The 25,176-nt window shown below is 32.0% G+C and overlaps 1 protein-coding gene across 1 annotated transcript; it reads right to left on the bottom strand.

The window, feature by feature from the left end:
- Window positions 1-15,650: 15,650 nt before the first annotated feature.
- Window positions 15,651-18,268, bottom strand: LOC143542224 (uncharacterized). The gene is made up of 2 exons (XM_077034860.1): window positions 17,931-18,268; window positions 15,651-16,569 (listed from the first exon to the last, which is right to left on the bottom strand). The coding sequence occupies exons 1-2, from the start codon at window positions 18,266-18,268 to the stop codon at window positions 15,936-15,938; spliced, it is 972 nt and encodes a 323-aa protein (XP_076890975.1). The 3' UTR covers window positions 15,651-15,935.
- Between the last annotated feature and the right edge of the window lie 6,908 nt (window positions 18,269-25,176).

Here is a 25,176-nt window from a genome sequence, read left to right as displayed (position 1 = left end):
ATTGTTTTCCAACTTATTTGCTGATTATTGTGACTTGAAATCAGTTTTTTATTATTCGATGAATGTTTTTATAGGTAAATACTAATGAATAATTAATCTTCTTTATGTTGCAGCTACAAATGGAATACCTTCTATCCCATTAATGCAAGTGAGGTATTGTGTCATAGATCTTTGCATTAGTATTATTCATTCTTATCGAAAATTTTATGCAATGGTTTATCATCTTGATAGCATATTCTTCCTGAGGCACTTAAGTTACAGCCTTTATACTTCATGCTTTTTTCAATACAGAGCTTTGAATTTACAATTATGCCTCTTCTCATAAGAAAAGACAAAAGAACAAGGGGTAATATGGTGATTTAGAAGCTTTCATACCATCACGTTACCATTTTTAGTAAACGGGTCAGAATGAGCTAACTTAATAAACGGGTCAACTCATCATTTTTAGTAAACGGGTCACACTCATCATTTTTACTAAATGAGTAAAAAATATCATTTTCAGTAAACGGGTCAAAATTAATTTCAGTAAACGGGTCAAATTTGTCGATTTTAGTAAACGTGTCAAAAAATATCATTTTTAGTAAATGGGCCAACATTATAATTTTTGAGTTAATGGGTCCGAATTACCATTTTCGGTGAACGGGCAACATTATCATATTTCGGTTCTTCAAGATTTGTTTTGTATACTTTAGCATTTATTTCTTTTTCAGGGGTTTGAATGATGCTCTTGCAATATTTAAAAGGATTGTAGGTGAGACACGATTTTTAATAAAATTAACATTCTATATCATATAAAAAATGGGTTTTGAAATCTTATGGATCTACATTTAAAACAAAATTTATTTAATAAGTTTTATAGTTTAACTAAATTATACTTGAAACAAAATGAACTTTCACAATGCAAAAAGTTAGACAGTTAGTTGGAGGAAACTGGAACTATATACCATTAGGGATGTTCATTATTTGAATCGGACTTGAATAACCGAAAATCAAATCGAATTCGAGTACTGATTCGAATTTTGGTTTATTCAAATCAGCCCTTATTTGAACCATATTTAGGTATCTCGAACCCAATTCGAATAACCTGAATTCGAATTATATATATTTTTATACAATATATATTTTTTTTATTTATGGAATTGGGCTTTGAAATTAGTTTTTTTTAATCATTCTAAGCTCTTATATAACAACTCTCAAGGTAACAAATCAGGGTTTTAGTACCCTTTATTTTGATATGTTGTTCCTGAATGCTGTAACTGTATTTTTAGTACACTGCACTTTGATTCTTTGAACGTTTTGATTAGTTGGTTTCCTTTAATTATGCTTTGTCCTGTTCTTTGCTCATTTATGCTACATTTTGAGATCTTGCTTTCAAATTTAATTTGGTTTATCACTAGGGATGAAATTAAAAAGGCTTAAAGCAGAAGGACATGCTGCAATCCCAACTGTGGTAGTCAGATGCTTCTATGCTTAATCATATCGACTAAAATGGTAATGCTATGTATTTAAATAATATCACAACTGATTTTGTATTTGCTTTTTTTGGTGTATATATTTCTGAATCGCTGAATTGATGTTTAATCTGTGCAGGTCAGATGAAGGGATGAGATTTTTAAGAACTTCATGTGAGTAGGTTTCCATGATAAGTTAAATTTGCATTTGTGTTAAAATGAATGCTACTAACATTTGCTATTGTTGTCTTAATAGATGGGGGTCATTCTTAAAGGAAGCTACTTACAAGAATTACCACCGAGCCAACCTTTCAGAACAGGTAAATAAAGCCTCTTTTAATACGGAAAGTTTAATGATCAAAAGGTATTTTTATGAAGCTTTTTTAGTAGCAATATCACCAACTTAACTTTAACTGGTTTTAAGATTCATGTGATATAGTGTTATTGTTTTATAATCCTCAAAACCTTTTTTGAGACTAATGGTAATGTCCCAAACACCTGCAGTTGTGAAGTTGTTAAACCATGAATTGCAGCTGCGAACAAGTAAGACCAAATTAATATGAATTTTTAGTGCAAGTGTGTTTATTTTTCTTATACAAGCACCAAATGTTCATTTCATTTTTTTTATATTTATTTGACTAATGACTATATTGTTGTTCAGCAAAGAAACTCGATCTTTGTTTGTGAAGAAGTTGAAAATCATCATTCATCCTGGAGAGGTAATAACAATCCTTTGCAGTTTAGATATTAAGAACAAAAAACGTATATTCATATGCTATTCACTTCTTCTCTAAGTGAAGGTAAATCATATCCACAAGTAGTCTTCTGATGGATAAGGGTTGCATCATCGGATGGACGGGAAGCTCGAGCTGTTCAATCACCGACAACTTATGTTACCAGGTTACCGAAAATGGTGCCTCAAAGTTTGCTATTTGTGTGGGATGATAAAAATGGTTTGGAACGAGCACATGCATATCTTTTTGTATAATAATAGATTACATAATTGATTAATTAATCTTGACGCAAACATGCATATCTTTTTGTATAATAATAGATTACATAATTGATTAATTAATCTTGAATATTCATGCTCATTTTATATTACTGAATGAATGTAATAGTAACATTCCCGTGTTGATGTTCTCGTCTACCGGACAGGTAAAGTACTAGTTACATTAAAAGACACTATATTTCTCTATACTGTTTAATTAAATAATATATTTTTATACATTTATCCTTACAGTTTTCCTCTTTTACTCACAACCAATTTCAACAAATATTAAAAATTAAAAATATGTGTAAACAAAATTTTCCCAAATTTACAAAATCAATAACTTTTCTCTATCCTTCACTCACAATCATTCTTAACCCTATCCTATAATTTACAAAATCCTCTCACATAAATTTAAGGATGGGTTGGGAATACTCTTAGACTAAAGGGTATGGAACACGATTTTCCGCTAGAGGAGTACAGGTGGCAAGCAGTGCCGACGGTGAACACTGCCCCTCCCTTCTTGGTGCCGCCTGCGGTAAAGAAATCGGTGGATTTTCCATGAGTAAAACACCGTCGGGGAACTTTTAAACCTTTTTTTAAATATACTCCAAAGTGCAAAATTGTGGGGTTTTCTTGAGTTGCCAAACCATAGAGATAGATTGAAGAAGTAGAATAAGAGGGGGGTAGGGGCAGGCGGTTTGGAAGAGTTGCAGAGAAATAGGGTTGAGAAGAAGGCTTGTAAACGAACCGGACGTTCAGGGAACTATCGTGAACCGTTCGGCGAGAAGTTCGTTTATTTAATAAACGAACGAACATGAACAAAAAATTTGTGTTCGTTTAATTACACGGACGAACATGAACGCATGTTCCGTTCGTTCATTGATGTTCATGAACGTTCGTTTATGTTTGTTTATGTCTGTTTATTTATGTTCATTTATGTATTAATATTAATAGAAAATAATTAAATATTATCTGGATATGTCATCTGCTTAAAGGTTTTATATTTATTAATTTGTGTTCTTTTAAGTATTTCCATTAAAGTTCGTTTATATTTGTGTTCATTTACGTTTGTTCATACATGTTTCGTTTATCTTTGTTCAGTTATGTTAGTTTAGATTTTAAACAAACAAACACAAATGTCCATTTTTAAATAAATGAACATGAACATAAATATTTGTTCGATTAAGTATCCGTGTTCTTTTAAAGTTAAATGAACAAACACAAACACGCCCTTGTTCGTGTTCATTCGATTCTTTTGCAGACTTTCATTATTCACATTGATGAATACATTGATCTCAATCTCTAGGCTCTCCCAATTTTATTTGTGTTCGTGAACCGTTCGTGAACACATTAATTTCCTTAATGAATGAACACGAACATAAAATCTCGTTCGGTAAGTGTTCGTGAACCCAGAACTAGAAATTACTATTGTGCCAACCCGGAAGTAGAAGTAGTAGGATTCATTTCCATTCACATCATTTGTCTCCCATTCCCGCCAATCCATCCATTTAGAGACCCATTTCATATACTCGGCCGATTCTTATCTATTAACAGAACCCCTGTTAGAATCGCCGTCTATCATACAAACCCTAAATCATCCTTCCCAAATCCATTGTCTCTTCTCTTCAATCCTGCAATTCTTATCATTCATGCCTCGACGATCCGATCACCGTATTCTTCTTATTCGATCGGATCCGACCATCTTATTCTTCTGTTTCGATCAGATCTGCGACCGTTTTCTTCAATTCCGATCAGTATGCAGGTTTGTTATATCTTGCTGTACACAATTCGTTCCTAATTGTTTATTTCTAGGTGTTTTACAAAACTTTATACAAACTAAACATCATTAGGTCAACATAATATGATGTTTCCAGTTGTAACCTGTCATATAACCATGGCAAGCGAAATTGATAAGCTATATAGTTTGGCCCGCTTAATTAAAATGATAAGTTTGACCCGTTTAATTAAAATGATAATTAGTGTGACCCAATTGTTATAGTAGCTCAATTTGACCCGTTCCCAAGAATGATAAGTTTGACAAGTTTACTAAAATATAAAGACGTAATATGCTATATTGAATGATTTAAGCTCAATATAATATGCTAAATTGATTGATTTATAGTCAATCTAACCCGTTAAATTGATTGATTTATGCCAAATATAATTTGTTACCAAAATACCATTAAGACTTACTTGTCACGTGTCCTTCTATCAGCCCCTCTAACTCTCAAAATCCTGCCTAAAACATTTCCCTTTATCCTTCACTTGTGGATCCCTTACACGACCCGGATTTAATGTTATAACCCTAACAAATACACCCGTCATACTCATACTATGATAATCGTTTCCCCAAATCTTTGTTTGCTTACGCAATTTTCCAACCCCTTTCCCTATCATCAATCTTTCTGTTTTGAAAACTCAAAGGATTGATTGATTTGTACAATGTTACTAATGGCGTTCTTCAATTTCTATAATATTAAATCAATTTCCACCCTTTCATAATGTTTCCTCAATAAACTGTTGATCAATCTTTAATCTTTGGAATTGAATCTGAATCATCATGATTTTCTTGCGGGGAAGGTATCTTATATTTTTTGCTTTGTTATCTTTCTGAGTTATTTAATTTAATTTATTTTATAAACCCTAAATGATTATGTAACAACCATTATACCTGATGTATAATTTGTTTCTATCTCATAAATATTATGTCTTTGTTTTCATATGTTTAGCTCCATCTTGCTATAATTGTATGTTATTTAACACAAAATTTTGATGATCATCTTGATTAGTGCCTTCTCATTTTGTTCACAAATATGTATTTATTTATTTTTATTACAACAATATTTTATTACAATAATACTTTGATTACAATGTTATAGTTTATCCTTGTGTTAAGTAATGACTCGTGCTGTTTTTTTTACCGGTGAACATTCAATGCAGCTTTAATTAAACGAGTGTCTTCATGTTGTTATTGGTGACCATGCCATCTATGTATACGATAAACCACATAAGAATTCTAAGAAAGTTATGCCCGTTATAAGTTTGGATTATTACAAACGTACTATTATTGTAATTAGTACTAATTTCTTATAAGGTTCTTATTTCTTTAGCCCTTTTTTCAATGATGATTTATATGCAATTTTTATTATTTGTATATGAGTGCATACAGTATCTTGTGTATGGTGTCGATTGAAGGGCTTCTAATCGACATTGTTGCAGCCAAAGATGAGGTCACTCGGAGCCCAGCAAGAAGCTGCAGCAGTGTAACAAGATTATGTAGCAAAGGTTTGCTCACATTTACTTTTCTGCTGTGTGTTCATTTGGTTTGTTCTTTAGATTACGAGATATATATAGTTTATTATGTACTTGATAACATAAAGTTATTAGTATGAATACCTGAATGTTAATGACCAGCAAATATGTTATTTAAGGCTAGTGGGTTAAGTTATAATGATTGCATGTGAATATGTCCTGTTTCCTTCTTTATGCATTTAGCCAGATTTTTTTTTCCATTCATCCATTTTATTCATATGATTTGTAATATAAATGCATACATCATCATCATCATCGTACTCAGTATATCCCACCAATAGCAATGCTATGGTAGGGTCTGAGGAGGGTAAGATGTAGACAGCCTTACCTCTATCCCATAGGGATAGAGAGGCTGCTTCCGGTGAGACCCCCGGCTCGATAGTAGTTTTGCATCAAGCCTTGGACATAAGGCACATAGCACTCAATCATCGGGACACCGGCTGATTGGTGCATGTGCCCTTGTCTTTCGGCTATCAACGCCACCACATGATGCCTGATTAACCTTCCACCACTTTTAACGTTATTTTCACGAGATTAGTAAAATAACGTCAAAATTAGTGCAATTTTACTTTTGCCCACCCGAGGGTTCACACATATATACATTATATGCGCGCACCGCAAGCAGGGCGTGTAATATAAATGCATACCTTTCATGTTTTTAATTGTCATTGGTGCAGTTGCTATTCAGTCTGTTCAGAATGCATTGTTATTCACAGTTCTAAAGGATCCTCAAATCACCTAATTATGGTACTCACTGATTTAGCAACATTCCATTTCTTTACACATTTCACATTTTTTTTTCTTATGTTGACATTTAAATTCTGAAATTAGTTCCAATGACTTTGTAACATACTGTTTAAGCATTGATTCACCATATGGTTTTCTTTCTCCATTTTGCAGGTGATATAGAAGTGGTTTGTTATCTTTTGTGAGGCTTGGTTTTAGTATATAGTATATATTATGAAAAGTTTCAATAATAATGGCTTTTATTTGCAGATAAGGAGCAACATATTGTCATTAATCTCGCTGTAACAACAGCTCTTTGCGTCAGTGCTGGCCGGTGGACATTGTGTTCCTCATTTGCTTACTCATATGGTTAGTTTAAAGACAATTTGGTAATTAATTGGGCACTAATAATTGTTCTCTCCATTTGATACAGATATGCATCCTACATGTTATCTGTTACTCATTTTTAAATTACGCAATTAGAAGCTTAAAACATGGAGCTAGCTACCATTTGGTGATTGAATCTTAGAAGAAGGAATAGCTAGAAACGAGTCAATTTGGGTGGTTGTGTACAAAGATTTATGTTTTGTTTGTAAGTTTAAGAATGGTAATTGTAAGTTAACTTTGTCTTTGTGTAGTGTAATACACAATCATAATTTATTATTCTTTGATTTATTAAGTTATGATTTACATAACTTGAATGGTTTAACCATACCTAACCTAGTATAATAATAAAGTAAAAGGATCTGATTTTTTTGCGAAAATGAATCCTCGCATCAAAAATAAATGTCCGATGACAAGTTGATCAGTTGCTTCTATAAGAAAGGGAGTTAGCACACGATTTTGTTAGTACCATCTAACCGAATCTAATTTAATTGGGGGTCAAATCCCACTCGAGACAAAAAAATAGGGGGCTCAAGTTGGTTCAGGGGCTTTTTTCATCTATTGGTGTGTTTCCTCCTGAGTATGGAATGAAGATAATCGGGTGAGTCAGTGGCCCGTTAATGATTTAAACTAGCCGTTAAAAAAAGTTGATATTGTAAGAATCGAAACCTTTTGGGGACTCAAAATCATGTTATTAATAACTCAAAGAGAGTCCAACTTAAATTAAAGTTCGTCTAGTAAATATGACTAGAGCAGTGGTAAAGGCGTAAAGCCCGAATTTGTTATACCAAGCTTTGTTTAAGCTCACCAGATTTTATTTATATAAATAAAATGGGCATTTACATATTTGCCCTTTCTAAACTTTGAAATTACATATTTTCTCAAACCATGCTTAAAGAGCATTGTACATTGTGCATTAAAAATTTGTATTTTGGGGAAATATGTAATTTCAAAGGTTTAGAAAGGAGAAATATGTAAAAATCCCTAAATAAAATAGTTACATTTATTATATATATATATATCATCATCATCATCATCATCGTACTCAGTATATCCCACCAATAGCAATGCTATGGTAGGGTCTGAGGAGGGTAAGATGTAGACAGCCTTACCTCTATCCCATAGGGTAAGATATATATATATATATATCTAATTAAATTTTGTAATCATAATATATTATAATAAACTAGGTTATTAACCTGTGTACTACACGGGTGAAAATATAAAAATAGTCAATTAAACATGCATATACATTTATATTTGAATAAATGTAACGGATTATTTTACTTATCTCTGTCGAAATGAAAGAATTGACCATGGATGAGAAGTTATGTCATTAATCGTGCGATGCAGCCTAACCATAAACATGAATAGTTCAAGTGTTCATAAAATCATTAACGTATCAAACATGGAGCATGCTAAACAAAAGTAAACATTGAACCAATGTCTCGATAGAAATTAAAGAACTGATTAGCCATCATTTTTATGTTTTTTTTTTATGTTCAGTCAATAAACTTAAAGAGTAAGAATAAACTAAGCAAACAAACATTCTTTACATATTAAACTTTGCAAAGTAATTATTTAGATTTGGTTACATGTATGATTTACCAAATCGTTACTAAAATTCACCTAAGCATCATATATTAAAATACAATACTAATTAATTAATATCATAATTACATTAATAAGTTACAAAATATAAAAGTCAATATCATTTATTAAAATTTTATTGTGAATATGTGGAAATTAGATTTATGGAAGTTTGATGACATGGAAGTCTATGTGGACAACCTAGGTGAAGGACATGTGGACAAAATTGTGTTGCTTTAATATATTAGTTAGATAAGTATTTTAATTCTAACAACAATTAGAATAATTAATATCATAATTACATTAATAAGTTACAAAAATATAAAAGTCAATATCATTGATTAAAATTTTATTGTGAATGTGTGGAAATTAGATTTATGTAAGGTTGATGACATGGAAGTCTATGTGAACAATTTAGGTGAAGAACATATGGACAAAATTGTGTTGCTTTAATATATAGTTAGATAAGTTGAACTTGAAATGGAAAGATTAAAACTTTATTTCTTTAGTTTATCTATTAAAATAGAATTAAATAATACTGATATAGATCTATGAATATTTGGTTATCTAGTGGACGCCAGATATTTGTGGAAACAATTTGAAATGATTAAACATTATTTTTGTAGCATGCGGTTCTGTATATTTTGTGCACGTAAGATCTGTTCATGATGTGAAGAATGCATTACAAAATCAACTAAATCTAGAACTACTAAACAACTATAAGTTAAAGAATATATAAATTTATAGATTAATCACTTATTTTTGTGAGAAAATTCTCAAAATGGCCATATTTTGAATAGAGTTTTCAATTTTGTTCCACAAACTTAATAATTTCAAAAATGTCCTATTCTGACTTATCTTTGATCATGTGTTGGGAAATATAATACGTCTTTAACAACTTGTTAGTATAACACGTCGTCAAAGACGTGTTAGATTTCCTAACGCATGGTCAAAAATGAGTTAGGCCTCCAAACACATGGTCAACGACGTGTTAGCATCAAACGTATAGTCAAAGACATGTTAGCCTTTTGTTTGTTTGTTTTTTTAGTATTATATTATTATAATTAATTTTACTTATATTTGGTTTGTCTTTTATAACTTCTATTATAAAAAATTTTATATTATTTAGAATACTGACGAGACATGCTTATTTTTATCTACGGATCGACATAAACTTATTCCAACTCGAGCCGTGTCATATCGAAATGTTCAATAAAATTTGACCCCGCACGATTTCAAATAAAATTTTTGTCAACATGTAGATAAAAGTACGCATGTCTTCTCGGTATATTTGAAATAATATAAAAATTTTTATATTATAAGTTATAAAAGAAAAACCAAATATAAGTAAAATTAGTTATAATAATATAATATTAAAAAAAAACAAACAAATAAAAGGCTAACATCTCTTTGACTATACGTTTGATGCTAACACGTCGTTGACCATGTGTTTGGAGGTCTAACTCATCTTTGATCATGCGTCAGAAAATCTAACATGTCTTTAACGATGTGTTACTAACATGTCGTCAAGACGTGCTAGATTTCCTAACGCATGATCAAAAATGAGTTAAAATGGAACATTTTTGGAATTATTAAGTTTTAGGGATAAAATTACAATCTCTTTTTAAAGGAGGGTATATAATTATATTTCGATGTTATCTAGTTGTTATTTGCCAATTAAATACTTCCACTCACAGTAATGACGTTGAAGAATTAATGGTTACTATATATTGAGAAAAGTAAGATCCGCCTAGCTACCAAACGCGGTTGGTACTCTTTTTATAAAAATTAACGTTAAACTTATGTGTTTGATTTTTCTTATAAAAATTATGGGTTCGTTTGCAGTAATTTGTTCCAGGTTAAATCAGGAAGTTTTCCTAGTTATGGATTCCTTCCGAGATGTGTGGCCAGAATCATCACCTTCTATTCTTTGGATGGATCAAAAAATGATTCATTTGTAAGAGTTTTTCTGAGTGTCCTGGCCTTTGAATTAAAAAAATAAATAAAAAATAACCACCTAATTGTTTGTATTTGTGGATTTTATTTATTTATTTATTTATTTTTAACGACTAATTAAGTGAATTTTGTTAAAAGCATAACAAGCAAATATTAACAAGTGGCTAGTCCAGCTAGACATACAACTAATACAAAAATATCATCACCCACTTTTAACTCTTACAAAAAATTATATATGTTGCTTTTACTTTTATAAAAAATCGGTTATTTACTAGTGCGTGTATTTTCAGTAACATCTTACTAACATTATTCACAAGTGTTTGTTGCTATCATTACAAAAATTATTTTAAAAATAATAACTTTAAATATTTACTATTTGCACCTATGAAATACTTTAGTATTAATACTATAACATAATGTTTTGTAGATAAACATGTTAACGTTGTGTTTGGGTATAATGTATTTAACGATTAAATTTTAACCTTTTGATGCATATCCGTTATATACATAGTTAAAGTTTATGTTAGAATTTCACTTTTTAAGATAACAAATAAATATAAGTAACATTTTTTTCTCTCTACCTCACTTATCTTAATAAAGTAAGTGTAGAACTTGTCATTTTGTTTCTTTTATATAAATTCAACTATGTGGAACAATGGTATTGACTAACTAAATCAGTTAAATAGATTTCGTTTTAGTTGCCACGATCTAAATTCACTTTCATATGTTCTTTTTATATTATTGAATATTTAATAAAATAGTAACTCGTTGCCTTCATTTAATTAAATATAAAAGTGTCAAATAAATAAATAAATATACATGAAATGTTTAAATAAGAACCAAGAGATATACTGAGAACCATAAAAATCACATAATTCATTATACATTTTGCTTTAACTATTAGGCTTGTGTTGTGGTTGAAGCCACCGTCAAAATTCATAAAACCATATTGAACCACATGACGCTGACTGGATGATGATTGAACACTGTATAAAGCCTTGCTGAATCACTTGACCTTGTTGTGATGGGTGAGCCAATAGCACTAGCCAAAGCATTTACTCCATTCCCACAATTGTCCATTAGCACACGTGAACCAGCTGAAGCCTCATCGATAGCCCCCCAACCCTCCGTGCTAGCTTAAACCTGTTGTGGTGTGCGTGAATGACGCGCCAATGAGCATGGGGCTGCCGCCCCCAACAACCTACCACAACACATAATCTTATGTTTTAGATGGTTATATAATCACCCAGTACCCTCACCCTCATTAAAACATTAATACACAACATATAAGTGTTATATGCGATTTTCGTAAATCTCAGCATAAAACTGGATTTGAAAGACGATTCCATATATATATATTATACGTGTGTTTGAAAATACATTTTACTCTGTTAATAAATTTATTGTTTGAAATGCATATTAAATACATTTAATATGAAGAATAATCTTGAATTATTAATAAAGTTGAGGGTTTGTTTTGTAAGTTTATTTTAATATGGATTATTCTAGAATAAGTTTGTCTTGTTTCCCAAGTTAGGTTTGGCTTGAAAATCAAGTTTAGTAATCTACAAATAGAGTCTAGATTATTAGTTTGATTATAAATAGAGTCTTCTCCTTGTATGTTCAGTTAAGTTCGTTTGATAATTTCGTTTGATTATATGAAAACAGTCGAGGATTGTCATCCCAATATCCCGTGTTCGCTTATTTGTTTGTTCGTTTGATCTGATGGTTTGATCCGTCTGGGCCATCACAACATAGCTCAATATTAAAAATAACACCTCTTCAAACATACAATCAAACTTCTTCAAACCCATTCCAAACATGCTCTCGTTTATGTACCTCTAAAGAACCCATCAAGCTATCCTAACTAGCAAACTTAAATGACACTATCAATTCAAGCTAGGCCATGTAATAACGAATATACTTATCGTCCACATTTCTGCAATCAATTTCTGTTTTAGTTTGACATATATCTGCAAATTTCAATTGCTTTTTGGTTGAAACCCGATTCCCAATTTTGGGAATTCTTTTTGCACTGGCGATTGATTTGAATTAACTTCCTAAAACTATTAAAACCTTTACTCATAATAAGCAAACATTTTAAAGAGGTGTTTTGACAAATGATTTAACTAAAATAATATCGACATATGTTATGTTTATGACCATTAATTTATGCAAATTACTCATTTTTACCCGCAATATAAGTTATGTATATTGATTTAACGTCTTTAAAAGTTGGTTGGTACACCTTCTTAAAAGGCAACCCACTCTTTGCACCAATATCCTACCTTTTCTTTCTTTCTTTCTTTTTTTTTTCTAAAATACGAAGCAAACCAACATTAGCTATGAGTCGCAACTGACAACTGCGTGTTTATTATGACGGGCATTGGAACTTTGAATACCGGATTAAGGATAATGACGGATGAAAGCAAAAGTGATACTATGACAATCTTGGAGTGCACCTATATATATACAACTAAGGATCTCAACTGAATAACCAAAGGAAATGGTTATGTGGATTAAGTGAGGGCTACTGAATTAAATTAGGCTACAAGTCTGATGTGGAATCATATATTTCATAGCCTCTATTGGGTGGTGGATTACTATCTATGGTTGTATTATTATATTTGGTACGCTAAATGGCACTCATAATACCGTGTGTAGTGGATAGAGCCCCTATAGTGACGTTTTGCGTCATGTGGTTGATCATATCAGCATTGGGGTTTCTTGTCGAAAATGAGTTGGAGGAGGGGGAGGGGGGGGGGGCGCTTTGGGGTTTTTTCACTCTCTCAAAGCGCCCACCACACATGGTCTAATTGAATGGACTTTTCCCAGTCGCCTCCCTTCACCATCTTCTGTGTTGTATGTTCAGCCCATGACCGAGTTTGTAAAAACTAGTTTTGTTCTATGAAAGTTTGTTTTGCTGGTAAATAAATAAATAAAAGAATTGTGTGTTTATTAACAAAGTCATAGGTTACGATCCAATTGTTATGCAACACATCTTTCTCCTTAATGACTTGTTATGCAGTAAATTGGAGTTTACTTTATTCTAAATCGTAACAGTAAGGCTACTTGTTGTGGAAGCATAATGCCCGACGTTATCATGATTATACACCCTTAACAACTAATCATTATTTATTTATTTATTTTTGTTTTAGTTTCTTTATTTCCTCCACCATCATAACTATCTAGTTAACCTATAACTCTTAGCTAATGGGCGAACTATTAACAACCCACTACATATGTGACAACGACATGACCCACTACATATGTGACAACGACATGACGCTTTAACGTTATAACTAGCCATTGCTACTTAAACATAATCACATATCATAATCAATTTGTTACATTCAAATTGTTAATTCTAAAACACCCCCATAATCGATTTTAAATGCCCCCATACCTAATCCTATTTACAAGAATGCCATCATGGGGCATTTCTGTTGACCCGGTGATTCTCTCTTTAGTAACCCTAACTTCTTCTCAATATTCATCACAACACAAACACACTCATAATATCCTCTCATCACCTTTGATCTCAAAAGCTCAAACAGATCCACAAAATTCAATATTACCAATGGCGACACCATCCATAATGATCATCCGATCGCATCCTCTCCTTCATTTCACGCGCTCACGATTAACCCTTCGTTGTTTCAGCGAAGGCCGTGTGCTCGATGATGAAGAACGTGCCCGTGAGAATATCTACATCAAGGTATTAATTGTGGATGTGTATTTTTATCAATTTATGATTGTTCATGGCTTATCAATTGTTTTTTTTTTTTTTTTTAATTTTAGAAAATGGAGAAAGAGAATATAGAGAAACAGAAACAGAAGCTGGAATCGAAAGAGAAGACCGATAAAGATATTAAATCCGATGAAAAGGTAATCTATATTTATAATCGATCGATTTCAGTTTTATTGTTCAGTCGTTGGTGATAGATATTGGACGTTTTTCTGCATGCATGTTAATGCTGATTAATTGAGTATTTTGTGAGTGACGGACCTAGAAAATTTTTTTATCGGAGTGACAAGGGGGCATAACACTAATTTTAAATAAGGAAATCAGGAGTTTCACATACGAATAACACTAAAAAAATATTATTAAGATGGGCACCTGGGCGGCTACTTTATTCGTTGTTTCAGTATTATTGATCTTAATTGTTCATGTGCAGCTTGTTTTATCAGAAACCGTAAGGACGAAAGGATCGAGGACATGTAAGCGGGTCAAGATCACGGTGGATCCACCGTTATCAATTTCTGAAGCCTCTTGATAGAATGAATAAATTTCAGTTGAGCCTACAACACAACTCGTGCTAATGGCGTAATCTGTGGTTTTTTATATTCTTACACAACGTTTTATTGCTACTTCATGTTGTTGCTTGTTTTCGGTTTTGATTAATACAATTATTGTTTGTCACTTGAGATTTTTATGTCGTGTGTATTACCCGTCAACTATTCCCTCAATTCACCCTTCAAAAATGGACGACTCATTCTAATCACATATGTAATCAAACATTTATAAATAGGGAAAATCTGTAAAATGTACAATTTTTTGTCCATTACATTTTTAAATGTGTCTTAAAAAATTAAAGATTCCATAAATGTACATTCAAAACCGGGCAGTGTCACAGTTTTGTTTAAATCCTGTTGGACCTCATTATTTATTTATCTTTTTCACAAACTCGCCAGAAAATGAAGGGTCCCACCGGAAAATCATGCATAGCCATAGCATAGGGTCTCAGAATGCTTAAATGTGTGAATTTGTTTTTAATAAAGTGGAGATGGGTAGTACAGTAAAAATTGTTGGTTTAGGGTTCACCAAGTGAGTTGTTGGTTTGAGAGCTTAAAAGGGAAATACTTTTTGAGTGAGCATGGAGAGATCTTGAAGATGGATTTTAATTATAGCCATTTTTGTCTCATCAAGAGGCGACATTTGTTCAATGGAAAAAGAAATAACTAACGGCAAGTTTTGATTTTATCAAACTGTGTCTGGGCGTAATTATTATAAAAAAGGACGGGTGATAAGTGGCTTGATTTTATTGGTTGGTAACTCACTGACTCAAGCTGTTAGGATTTGTAAAACGGACAGATAGTTTTCTAGTGGACATTTCGGGGATTTTTTTAATTCTTTGGCCATACTTAGAAAGAGTTGGGTCAAAATGAATATTTTGTGGATGGTCTCTTATAAATATTACTTCAATCGTGACATAATATAGTTAATTAGTTATCTATCCCATTGCATTTGTAATTAAATTTTGGAAATTTATAATTTAAGGTGACAGAAAACAATCAACTTTTAAAACTTGTATATGGAGAGACATGCTAAACATAAAGGCAGAAAATCATGCAATAATGGTTCTTCAAAAGAGTAAACAAAAACCAAAATAAACCAATTCGAATCCAAATCCAGAAACTATTTAAAATCGCTACTTGAGCTAATAATGGTACTTCATATTGTTACTTATAGATAATTAAGCTAGTGTTGATGGCTTAATTGGAGGTTACGTATTTCATATTCAAAAATTATTCTCACCAGGGTAGCCATTATAAAAACTAAGCTCATACTCTGGTTGTGCTCCTCCTTGGCCGTCATAATAACTAGAGAATGGCTGTGGTGCTTCTCCGCCTTGGCCGCCACAGATACTATAAGATGGCAGTGTAATTAGTGGTGGCAGTGCTCCTATTCCTTGGCCACCATAATATTGCCCGCCATTGAAATAATGGGATGAGGATGTTGTTGCTTGTACCCCTTTACCTTTGCTATCATAAAAACTAGTTGCTGCTAGTGTTGATGACATAGGCTGTGCGGTAGCCTTTTGAATGCTCGGCGATAATGCTACTGATGATTGCGCAACCCTTTCTTGGCTACCATTGGACTGCTCGCCACTTAAATCAGAGGGTGATGATGTTGTTGACGAGGGTTGTGCGTGGACCACCACTGCATCATCCGTTGTGGTTATGTCATGAATGCTGTATCTCTTTTTCTTCCTTTTCTTGTTATTATTATTTCCTTCCTTTGGTAGAGTCTGCCGAAGGAAAAACTTCTGAGCATGGCTGGCCACCTGTGTCGCTGTCCTTGTAATCACCGCCATTCTTGAAATGCTTCTCCAGTCACCTTTTCCATATTTCTTTAGCCCGTCCAAGAACCTCCTGTAAACATGAACCAAATTAATCAAGAATTCTAGATACTATATAAAAGAAACATAGGGTGCGGTTTTGGGCTAAAACCGAACCCAAAACAATTTTTCGTTTTCTTTTTAAATTTTGCAGAACCATCATTTTAAGGTTTTCAGGTTCGATTTGATTTGCTAATCGGGTCAAAAAAGTTGACACGAGATATTGAAATTGGGCCTAATAATGTTCTTAGGAAAAAAAATTAATAATAACGATGAATGTTGAACATATGGATACTTACATTATAAATTAGTATATTTAAGAATTTTGGTGTCATAATATAGAGCTGATATGCTTTAGTATATTTGGTAATAGTCTTATTTACAAAAATAATGCATTTGGTTGGATGGCTGTGGTATATACTTTTGAAGATATGGGCCGTTTGTTACCCTGGTCCGAGGATCTGCTGCTGATATAGATGTTCTTTTTTTAATTTTTAGTAGTATATGTGTTGTTACTTGTCTTTCAACATTAGATAGTGGTTGATGATGAAGCTTTGATCACTAACTTTGCGATGAATTCATGGTTATGGTGTACTCATCACTGAAGCCACACAAAGGAATAAGCCAAAAAGAAAGTTTTCAATGGTCATGAATTGGGTTAGAAGACTTGGGTCGAAGACATTTATGGTTATCAATGCGAAAACAGATCAAAAGCCATTTTTTATTGTTTTAGTTTCGGTAGCGTAGCCAACGTGACGGAAACCAACTAAATTTGCGTAGGCTAACCACCTAAACGCCCGGGATCGACAACGATTAGGTTTTACCAACGCTCTAGTTTTACCGATCAACGCCATCCCATTGGCCCGTCTCGATTTTTATAACTTTTTTGTTTTATTTTTGGTTTTATTTCCTATTCAATAATGCACGTAACTGAAACCGACCGAATTCGCATCGGCTTAGCGACTCAACACTTGGGTTTTACCACTGCGCAAGTTTTACCGATGTGACCCGGCGCATCGCGCCGGGAAAAACACTAGTTCAAAATAAAAGATAAAAACTTGTAACATAACATCAATCAATAGCTTCAATTTTTATAGTTTTTTTTTTTTAGTAATTTCGGTTCGGTTATATTAATTGTTAACAAAACACAAAACCAAACCAAACCAAAACCAATATTTCTGTTCTTACTAAAGTTGAAAATCGAACTACTGGTTTCTAATTTGGTTTGTTTCTTTTCCGGTTTTTTCAATGTCGGTTCGTTTTTTGGGGTTTCGCACACGCCCCTCTTGGACTATGCAAAGTGATATCATTCATGCATGGTGCAAAATCATTATATACTTCAAGAAGACGAAACAAAAATTACAAGCAGCACGATAAAAAGAAGAATTAACGTACTTGTGTTCTTCCACAGTCCACGGATTCGCCTTTTTCCTCTCCTTTTCTCGAGGTTTAGACCCCGAATCCTCATTCACAACCGCTTCGGCTTTCTTTGCCTTACTCGGGTAACTATCACCATCGGGATAATCAGGTAACTCAACTCGACCCGCCTCAATTTCAAGCAACTCGCCCGCCACCGCCTCGTAGTACGCTTTCACCTCGTCCGGTTTCTGACCTGGAATCATGCCAGCAATCTCCTCCAACCCATTCGATCCATTCGCCACCACATTTACAAACATAGAGTGCTCATCTCTCGTCCACTGGACGATCATATTGCTCTCCTGGTCGCTGTGCATGTTGAATTGAATTAATACCTTTTTTTATATATAATATATATATGCAAGGCTACAAGATCTTCTACGAGATCTTCTCCCTTTGTATAGTTGTTTTGTTTTCATTATGGATATTTCATACGAAAAAATAGTTAAAAGTGTCTGGGTTATTATCCAATACAAATGGTAAATAATTCCGTGAAATTCTCAATTTTAATTTTCAAATGATATAATTTTGTAAAGAGTATTTTAGCATTTGGTTGATTTGGTATGTTGTTCATAAATATTAAATACTTGTATTGTTTTATTGGGGAATATAATATCAATGGCGTATCCATATGTGTGAAATATTAGAGAAATTTTCTCTTAGAATATTCCTATGAAACAAAATTCGACAAATGATCCCAACTTATACTTCTGTTATTCAATGTCATATTATAGTTTACAAACATCTTTTATAATTATTGCTATATATAATATCAATGGCATATCCAGATTTGAGAAATATTAGAGAAATTTTCTCTTAGAATATTCCTATGGAACAAAATTCGACAAACGATCCCAACTTATACTTCTGTTATTCAGGGTCATATTATAGTTTCCAAACATCTTTATAATTTTTGGTATCTTTTCTAACTTTAAATTTTATCTTTCAAAATAATGTTGCGTTACCATAAGCTGGTTGCGGGTTATTTAAGATTGAATTGTTATAAACTCAAAGCAAGTAAGCTTGAACAAGTTGAAGCCTAAACTAATTTGTCACACGTGTCATTTTTTTTCCTACCTAGATTTGTGTTTACTCGCCTAATTTAATAATCTGGTTACCCCTCAAATCTGTCAATTTTATTTGTCTTATATTGTTTTCTTTTCACTCGCTTTAAATGGCTATAGTAATTGATAACTGAAATTTAGAGTAGTAATTAAGGGTGATTTTAGAAGATTTGTATTTTATTAACACACATAATCTTAAATATTAGAGAAATTTTCTCTTAGAATATTCCTATATAACAAAATTTAATTACTCCATTTATTAACACAATCTTAAAGAAATATTAGAGAAATTTGCATTGATAAACGAAATATTTCTCCTTCATTTTTTATCAGCGATAAACAAACAAGCTGAAATCATTAACTATGATTTCGGATCCATATCAATGGAAACATATTTCTTTTTCTTTTATTAACACAATCTTAAAGTAATAGTGATCGATTACTCCAACTATAGTGTTGGCAGTTTTGAGGTCAACTTCAATTGAATATTTGTGAATTATAGTTGTAATTTATCATTTTCATTATTAAAAATAATTTAATATGTAATTCTAGTAATAAAAAAATAAGTGAATTATCAATTGTATTATCTTAATGATTCAGCACCTATAACACACCAGTTTCTAACATAGTTTAAATAGTGAACTCAAATTCATGATACTAAAAAGTCTAAAATCTCGACTAAACAAATATGTTATTTATATAACAATTATAAATGTTATTAAATAGAATAAACATATAAGACACAGCACATTATATATACTTTCATTCTTATCTATCAAGATAATGTACACAATGACATTGCAACAAGAAGTGAAGATACGAAAAATATTAATGGGCATCGTCAAATTAATTTGGGTTAAGACTTAAGAGCCTAGCAAGTTTGGGCTGTAAAGTATATACCAAACAAAATTTACACTAAGCCCAGTTCTATGGGTCGTGCACTAGTGCAAGATTCAAAAACAATGATGTTTGAAACCAAGCCCCATCGTTCCCATGGTATGTCCGATTGGGAATTTAATGTGGTAATTTTCAGCACGAAAATAATTAAATTGTTATTTGAACATGTTTGGTATGGATTAGGGGTGTGTTTTTTAACCGTCCCAAATAACGAACCCGACCCAAAGCGACCTGAAACCCAAATAACCCGACCCGAATTCACCCGAACCGATTAAACTCCTAACCCGAGATAAAATATTCTGGTCGTTATTTGGGTTGGAATACCCAAATTCGGGTTGACCCGAATAATCCAAAGTATAATTCATCGATGCATGTATCCTCAATTTTTATAGGGTAGCTTAGCGGTGAAGTAACACGGTGACCTTATGTATTCTTGTTCGGTTGTTCTCAAGACTCTAATTAATATTGAATCTATCACATCCCAATGTATTAATTACCATAAAGCATGTTGAGAATGTATCTTCAATTCAAAAACTTAAATAGTATCGTATTTAAACCAATATGTATTTAGCATGTTGCTTCAATCTGCACAAGTAATTGATCCACAGGCTACAACACTCCTTCATCCTGTCTAGTACATGTTTGTATGATAAATTTCATGTTTTGTTAAAACATATATGTTATTGTTGAATATAGCTGTATATTATGGTTTTATAATGACTTGGAATATAGTTTTAATTTATGATATTGTTAAAGGTGGATAATTTTTTTTAATCTGTTAAACCCGAAACCCGACTCGAATTTACCCGAACCGTTCAACCCGAAACCCGAACAAACTGAACTTATGTGGGTCGGTTCTTGGGTCAATTTGTTTTGATCTCAAGCCCGAACAACCCGAAACCCGAATAAATAACTCGAAGAACACCCCTAGTATGGATCATGTATGAATTGACTTATTATATTAAATGTGTCGTGTTCTGGTTGTCCTTTTTAACCCGTTCTTTTACAATTCACCAGCCCGATTAACACGCTTACAACTTAATTAATACCCGTCAACCCGTTTGATACATTTAGATACATTGGTTAAACAGATTATATCTATGCGGTTAAGGTTGATCTTTTAACACAAATAAAAATATAGGCCCTATTTGGGTTGAATAGTTCAACCAACTAACCCAAAATACGTCAATTTAACATGATTAACACTCCCAAGTATACAAGGCATCCTTAGTCCTTAGATTAGATACCTAAAATGATTAATTTCTATGAGTTATGTACAAAAATAAATGTTTTCCCAACCCTACCCTGCCCATTAAACCAACTCACCAAAAGGAGAAGAAAAACCACAAAGAAAAGAAAAAAGTAGTCCTTGGCACCCATGAGAAATGTAAAGGATTATGATTACCTAATAATTACATACCCCTATGAAATAAAAGTATTATGATATTCATGTTAATTTAAAATACATAAACAAATATAGGTTGATTTAAAAATTGCTAAATTAAATTCTAAAATTATAAATATCAAGAAGATAAATACAACAATTGGTTGGAAAACAATTATTTAACTGTAAGTAGGCATATCTATTAAAAAGACCAACCATTCCAAAAATGGGTCTTACTTTTAGAAAGTAATTTAAAGCAACCAAAAATAAGTCAACAAGAAAATGTGTCATCATATCTTCTTGTACATCATATCACACCAACAATGAAGAATCTTTCCCACAAGATTTTATTAAGTTTTAAATTGTATTTCCACTTAAGCATATAAGACACATATTTTTTTTCTTACTCAAATATATATAAAACTATAAAAGTAGTATAATTAGTTTAGTAAAACGTAGTTATTTACTGGTGTGTGCGATATAAGTTCACACGCCTTGATATTTCTCAATACAGTAGGTGATTAAGAGCAATAAGCATTTTAAGTTTTGTGAAACTTAACATAAAATGTGCAAAAGTTAAGCTGAAGGGATAACCCTCCATTGGCGTTTAGTATAAATAAAGTTTTTTTTGTTACTTCTTGTGAATATATATCAAACATGTATTTCATAAATAGAAAATAGATGAAGACTTGAGTATATGAAATAAATATACATAAACTACACTTTTCTTAGGGTTCCTTCCACACAAATATGTTTTATATGCACGCTTTTAACGTAGATTAAAATTAAATTTGCATTTTAAGATAACATACTCATTGTTATTAGACTAGGCGGGTGTCCGCGCGATGCAGCGGGAAACACATACCTTGGTAATCATGTAACAAGTTTATGGGTGTTCGTTGTTTGATTTAAAACCGTAAAATCGTTCAAGCTGGTCAATGGCTTGATTTCACGGTTAATTTTTTCCATTAACTTTTGGCCGGTCGTTTTTGGTTTTCGACAACCCGTTGCTAACAGTTATGCCCACGGTTTAAGTTTGGCCTTCATACTTTTTGTGAAGCTGTTACAAATTCGTACAACATTAATTTGAGTTGATTTTATTGCTTTGTTTTTGTAATGTGAGTTATATAAATGGAGGATTAAATTTATAATTTCAAAATTTATAAACTAAAACATAACATGAGTTATACTTTAATGCATATTTATGTGTTTAAATATTTTATTGATTTATAGTTACATATCTGAATTGACCAATAATGCTTTAGTGACTTGTACAGTATAAACCGTACCTCATTATAGAATAAATTTTATATGAAAATGTCGACAAAAATAAGTACCATGCATCGGTAAGCTCTGTTTTTTCCTTAAACGTAATATATTTAGAGATATAGAAGAAAAATAAGAAAATATATAAGCCTGTCAAATACATGAGTAAAGATGAGGGGTAAAAGTTGTAACAATTTCTTAAATTTACAAAAGGTTAGTAAAGTTTAAGGGCCAAATTTGTAACTATTTTCTAACAAATTGAATTTACGTAAAACATATTTTGTAGTGGACAACTTTGCCCCTATGCTACATGCTTTATAGGGTGTACATAAAGCTTTGAATATTGTAAATTACTTAAAACCTAGTGTCTTAATTTGCCCATGAGTGCTACATTATATATAGTATAGACGGATGGTCGTGCGATGCGCGGGGAACGAAAATTCTAGTAATCAAGTAAAAATTACGGATGTTCAAGGTTCGTTTGAAACCTTAAAAACGTTTAAACCGATCATCACTTTTGGTTAGCTGGTTTCAGAATGTTCAAACCATAGCAAACGGTTTGGTTTATGTTTTATACTGAAAATTGGCCATATAAAACCGGGTCGGTCGGTAAACTTATTTTTGAAGCTCAATGTGTGAAACCAAACCATTAGTAACGATTTAGTTTGAATTTTCAACGATTCAGTTTCGGTTTTCAATGAAAAAATATGAACCGACGGTTTGACTTATTGCTTAACTTAGAAGCTGTTAAAACTAAATTGTGAACACCCATACGTAACATCCTAATTTTAATTGGAATAAACTATAGCAATACCATACCCAAATTAAAGACAATAAAATGCTCATTTTTATGGTGTAATTTTCTTAAAAGAATATTAACATATGAAAAAGTTACGGCCGCTGGAAAATTGTTGGTCGGAAGTTGGTTAACAATTAAATTTAAAAGAAATACATTGGTAAAGATGAAAGTCCAAAGTTGTAACTAATTCTTAAATTTACAAAAGCTGAGTAAAGTTGAGGGGGTAATATTGTAACTATTTATATACATTTTTTAATAAACAAGTTTGTTCTTATCTTACATGACTCTTAATTTACCCATAACTTATGTATTATAAAGTAATCTATAATTTCTTTCTAATCGAAGTTTCATATTATCTGAAATTTAACAATAATGTAATATAACTTAACTTTTATTTTATTATAAAATTATTCTTAAATTATTGCTTAAATGAAGTTTTATAATCCATATGGAAAACAATCAAACATAATTAAACATCTCTATCTTCTACTCACATAAAAAAAAAAAAAAAAAAACCCATATTGTCTTGCTCTCTTCTCGCGAAAGTTAAGCCTCCTCTACTTTCTTATCTTGTGATAGTGGCGGACCTACTTCATAACTAGGGGTAGCATCCGCTACCTCTCAACTTTTCGTCGGCAGTGTAAATTCATTTTTTTTTTGGCCGGTTTTCGTATTTCGTTACACCTGAAAAAAAATATTACGTTACCCCTGTTTGTTTAAAGGCCAACCAATTTAAAAGTTCAAATTAAATAAAGCCCAAACAAATTTATAGTCCAAAGCAAATAAAAACAACTAATTTTTTTTCTTTTGTTTGAACGAGAAACATTAAGCAGAAACAGACTCAACAGAATCGTCATTTTTTAAAAGTTCAAATCTAATAAAGCCAAAAAAAGTTTATACTCAAAGCAAATAGAAACCATTAGGCTTTTTTCTTTTTTTTGAACAAGAAACTTCAAACAGAAACCGGCTCAACATAATCATCATTTTTAGGTTGACATTTTTAATAAGGTTTTGGATATACAAATTCAATAACTTGGAAGTAGACTTAGTACGGCCTTAACTAGTTTGCTAGAAAATATGCCTGGTTTAAATCTTGAGATTCGTTTTCCAAGTTTGACATATCTAAGATAGTGGCATTTTCTAAAATGTATCCGAATGATTTTAGTAATAAAGAAAGATGGTGTATTTCAGGTGATCGTACGATATTTTATCACACTTTAAAGGAAAATAAATTTTCGAAATTGGGTGAATGTATGACCTTGCTCGTGTAATTGTGGAAACCGGAAAGCACATCACCTTTTCTTTTATTTATCAAATATTGAAGCTAGCGCTGATTTTACTGATTGCAACCACAACCGTTGAAATATGTTTTTCTAAAATGAATTTTATCGATACAAGTTTGCGTAAGCGAATTGTTGATGAGTATTTGAACAATGCTTTTATACAATCGAAAGAGAAACGTTCGATAAAATAAAAGAACATGGTGTAATGGCTCGATTTCAAGCTTTCAAAAACCGAATAAGAGAAATTTGTACCTTATGTATCATGTTTCTATTTTTGTTTCGTTTACATTGTAAAAATACGGTTTCAAGCTTTCATAAACAAAATGCGGCAAAAAATTTGTTTTTTAACGTAACCCTTGAAATTTTTTTGTAGATCCGCGACTGTTGTGAGACTTTCTGAGCTTTCTTCTTTCTCAAAGGGATTTATAGTAGACCTTGCGCTTGTGATGTTTCCTTAGACGAAAACAGATTCATTTCAAGTGACAAAGCGAAATGGCATGTGTAGCAAAGCAGAAGGGTGGTAGAAATTGGT

This window comes from Bidens hawaiensis, unplaced genomic scaffold (genome assembly GCF_021521415.1).
Source record: "Bidens hawaiensis isolate Kalapana, Puna unplaced genomic scaffold, B.hawaiensis_p1.1 tig00012813_1, whole genome shotgun sequence".
Taxonomy (NCBI): Eukaryota; Viridiplantae; Streptophyta; class Magnoliopsida; order Asterales; family Asteraceae; genus Bidens; species Bidens hawaiensis.
The sequence above is the reverse complement of the archived record's forward strand: the minus strand, read 5'-3'. Positions and strand labels throughout refer to the sequence as shown.